The sequence below is a fragment of the Curcuma longa genome, unplaced genomic scaffold, assembly GCF_044706935.1.
Source record: "Curcuma longa cultivar G26 ecotype Majalengka, Jawa Barat unplaced genomic scaffold, ITB_CL_G26_1.1 contig_11890, whole genome shotgun sequence".
Classification (NCBI taxonomy): domain Eukaryota; kingdom Viridiplantae; phylum Streptophyta; class Magnoliopsida; order Zingiberales; family Zingiberaceae; genus Curcuma; species Curcuma longa.
The window spans coordinates 1-2,995 of record NW_027428987.1 but is presented as its reverse complement, the minus strand read 5'-3'; the positions used below and the strand labels follow the sequence as shown (position 1 = coordinate 2,995).

Sequence of the window (2,995 nt, the reverse complement as noted above, 5' to 3'; positions counted from 1 at the left end):
CCGAGTCAAGCCAAAATTGGTCAATTTGATAGTCCTAAAACATCATGATCAAGATTTGGATTAGGTTGGAGTTGAAATCGGGCTAATTGGAGATTAAATGGATGAAATCGGTTGAACCAGGGCTGACTCAAGCTGAACCTAGTCATCCAACGCGGCTGTGAACAGTGCAGATTCAAAAACCCAGTTATAAAGAGAAGTGAACAGTAATTTGACGCGAGTACTGTAGCACGTAGTTACTGTAGCGCCTTCTTCTTCGCCGTTTCCTGCATTTTTCTTCACGGTTTTTCTTAGGGTTAGCGTAGGGTTTTCGGATTTCTTTCTTTCAAAGTCCATTCTCCAGCTTCCAGAGAACAACTACAAGCTGAGTTCGGTGTTAATAGCGATCGGAATCGCTGGAGAGGGTTTCTTCAGAGCATGCTGATCCGCGATCAAATTCCGGCTGTGATCTTCAAATTCCGGCCGATCGGAGCTACTATGGTCATCAGATGGCGTTCATCGAAGGCTATTGAAGCTTCCTGAGCTTTAACTCACCAGAGATTTGATGAATCACAGCTCGATCATCAGATTTTAGATTGCCTCTGTTATGCATTTCAAGGGCGTTCCCTGTGGCTGATTAGATGCAGTTTTGAATCAATTTGAGCTGAGTTTTGAAGTTATTTTTCTGGATTCCTGATCTTAGACCAGATCTAGTGTGACGGCTAGATTGGAGTTGAACTTGGAAGGGAAGATCTGATCTCTATTATTTGAATTTTGTTTCTGTTCTGTTTTTCTGTTTCTTATTTCTTCATTCCTGTAATGCAATTTCCATTTCTGTTCTGATCAAAATAGTTTCTACAAATCTTGAATTCTGGTTAATTGGTTAATGTTTTTGATAGTGTTTAATTCTGATCTGTTTAAATGTTCCTTAATTTCAATTCTGCAGTTTCCATTGTATCTGATTTTAATTTCAATTTTCTTAAACTTTAACAAGACACTGTTCCGTATCAAGTTTGATCTTGCATCAGAATATGTGTTAGCTTAGCTTAAGTAATTGTTAGGTTCTGATAGTTAAATGTTTCTGAGAGTTAGATTGCATCATTGTTTTCCAAGCATTGATTTGTTTCTTTGAAATTCAATTACTTGCTTAGTTTAGTTTTTTTTCTTCATTTCTGGGTTTCGTGAATTGCATTCTTTTGAATTACTGATTTCATTGCTTTTGTTAAATTTGTATGCTTGCATTTTATTTCATTTCCTTATGTTGAATTTACAATTCATGTGAAAACTCCAAAACCCCATTTCATATTAAAAACCCAAAAATAACGACAATTTAGTTTGATTCATACAAATCTTCTACTAGTCCTTGGAAAATACGACTCGTGGCCCCTATACTTCATTTGTTTGTGAGCTAAGGGTTTTCGATTATAAATTCTAATTTGAAGCTCTTCCTGCACTAACAGAAGGGTTATGATGCAATATGTAGACACTCAGAACCGAATAATTGTGGGCTTATCAATTCGAAGTTCGAAAATATCAATAGTTTTGGCTCGAGTTCGATTCGAATAGGATTCGAGCTCGAGTTCGATTCGAATTATTCGAACCTTATTCGAGTTCGATTCGAATTATTCGAACCTTATTCGAGTTCGATTCGAATTATTCAAACCTAAATTTAATTATATTCACACTAAAATGATGTGCAACACAATAAAAATAAAACCTAAACAACACAATAATTACATATTATAGACAAAATAAAAATATAAAACAGATGAAACTTAAATAACACAACATATATAAAATAAAAACATACAATACAATAATTATACAACATAGACAATAAAAATACACAACACAATAATTACAGTATACAAAAATCAAATTCGGATAAGACCTACAAAATAATCGGCGTATGAACACATTTTCAGACATGGTTACCATATGTCTGAAAATTTTGAACTCAGACCATATGAACACATTTCATTGTTTATTAATGCAATAATAACACCTGAGTATCAGGTCCCATTATGATCTTGCAACCATGTAGTTTTGCCTCCATAGGAAGTGCCTTGTCTTTCCATCTTCTCCATGGAAGCTCCCATGTCATGAACAAACTTTAAGGACTCTGAGAGTCAATTTAGAAAGTTAAATAGCGCAATGACTTCATTTCTTTGCAGCTGCAGCTGAAAATCCAGAGATTGAGTTACATTATGAATGTATCCATATGATTGAAGAATTAGCATGAACAGAAGCAAACAGAGGGAAGAAGTACCTTCTTTGCTGATTTTGAACTGAACCATTGGAATGTTGATGGAGGACTTTGTGGCTCGGAGTTCACTAAGAAAGATTAACAATAAGTTCTTATCCAAATATGAAAATACTTAAGTAGAAAATTTGGCATACATAAGAATTTCTATACCATCTAGCTCAGAATCAACTCTCTTTTGTGATTGTTTATTTCTCTATCAAATAAGAGAGAGTTAGAATAGTTAATGACTACTAAATTTAGTAGTTCAGAAAACCTTGGCCTGACTTACAGTGAGCAAAACATCCAAACCTTCCATCATTGGAGGATTCAATTTTTCCAAATCTACTAAAGGAGGGAATATAGTTTATTATTAATTCAAATTTCATATGAGATATGAAGTCGTATTTAAAAATTCACAGTTTACCTGCATGAGCAAGTGCATCTTGAGTGATTTCGCTTCCTGCTTGTGCTAAAGACACAAGCTGATAAAATAAAAAATAAGACAGCGACAGAATTATGCATTCTTATCAACATCAACGATATTGAAGCAAGGGAAAAAAAAAGATGTCACAAGAAACCTGCATGGCTGTAATGAACTCTCTAAATCCCAGAAAACCTTGGCACTTAGAGTCTGCAATTGCCCATATCTTCATTAAAGTTTGGTAGGAACATTGGTTACTGATTATATCTTCACAGGTTTGAAGAAAGAATATCGCTCATGCTATTGTATCAAAGCAGTCCATATATAGAAACTGAAAATAACTAGCAAGTATG

At 34.6% G+C, this 2,995-nt stretch overlaps 1 protein-coding gene across 1 annotated transcript; it reads right to left on the bottom strand.

Moving 5' to 3' along the window:
• Positions 1-2,105: 2,105 nt before the first annotated feature.
• Positions 2,106-2,852, bottom strand: LOC141815897 (EH domain-containing protein 1-like; the record flags this gene model as incomplete). Its single annotated transcript, XM_074703766.1, has 6 exons — positions 2,106-2,156; positions 2,246-2,310; positions 2,393-2,435; positions 2,511-2,563; positions 2,646-2,703; positions 2,800-2,852. Coding segments are annotated over 6 exons (323 nt in total), but the record flags the coding sequence as incomplete, so codon positions are not given.
• Between the last annotated feature and the right edge of the window lie 143 nt (positions 2,853-2,995).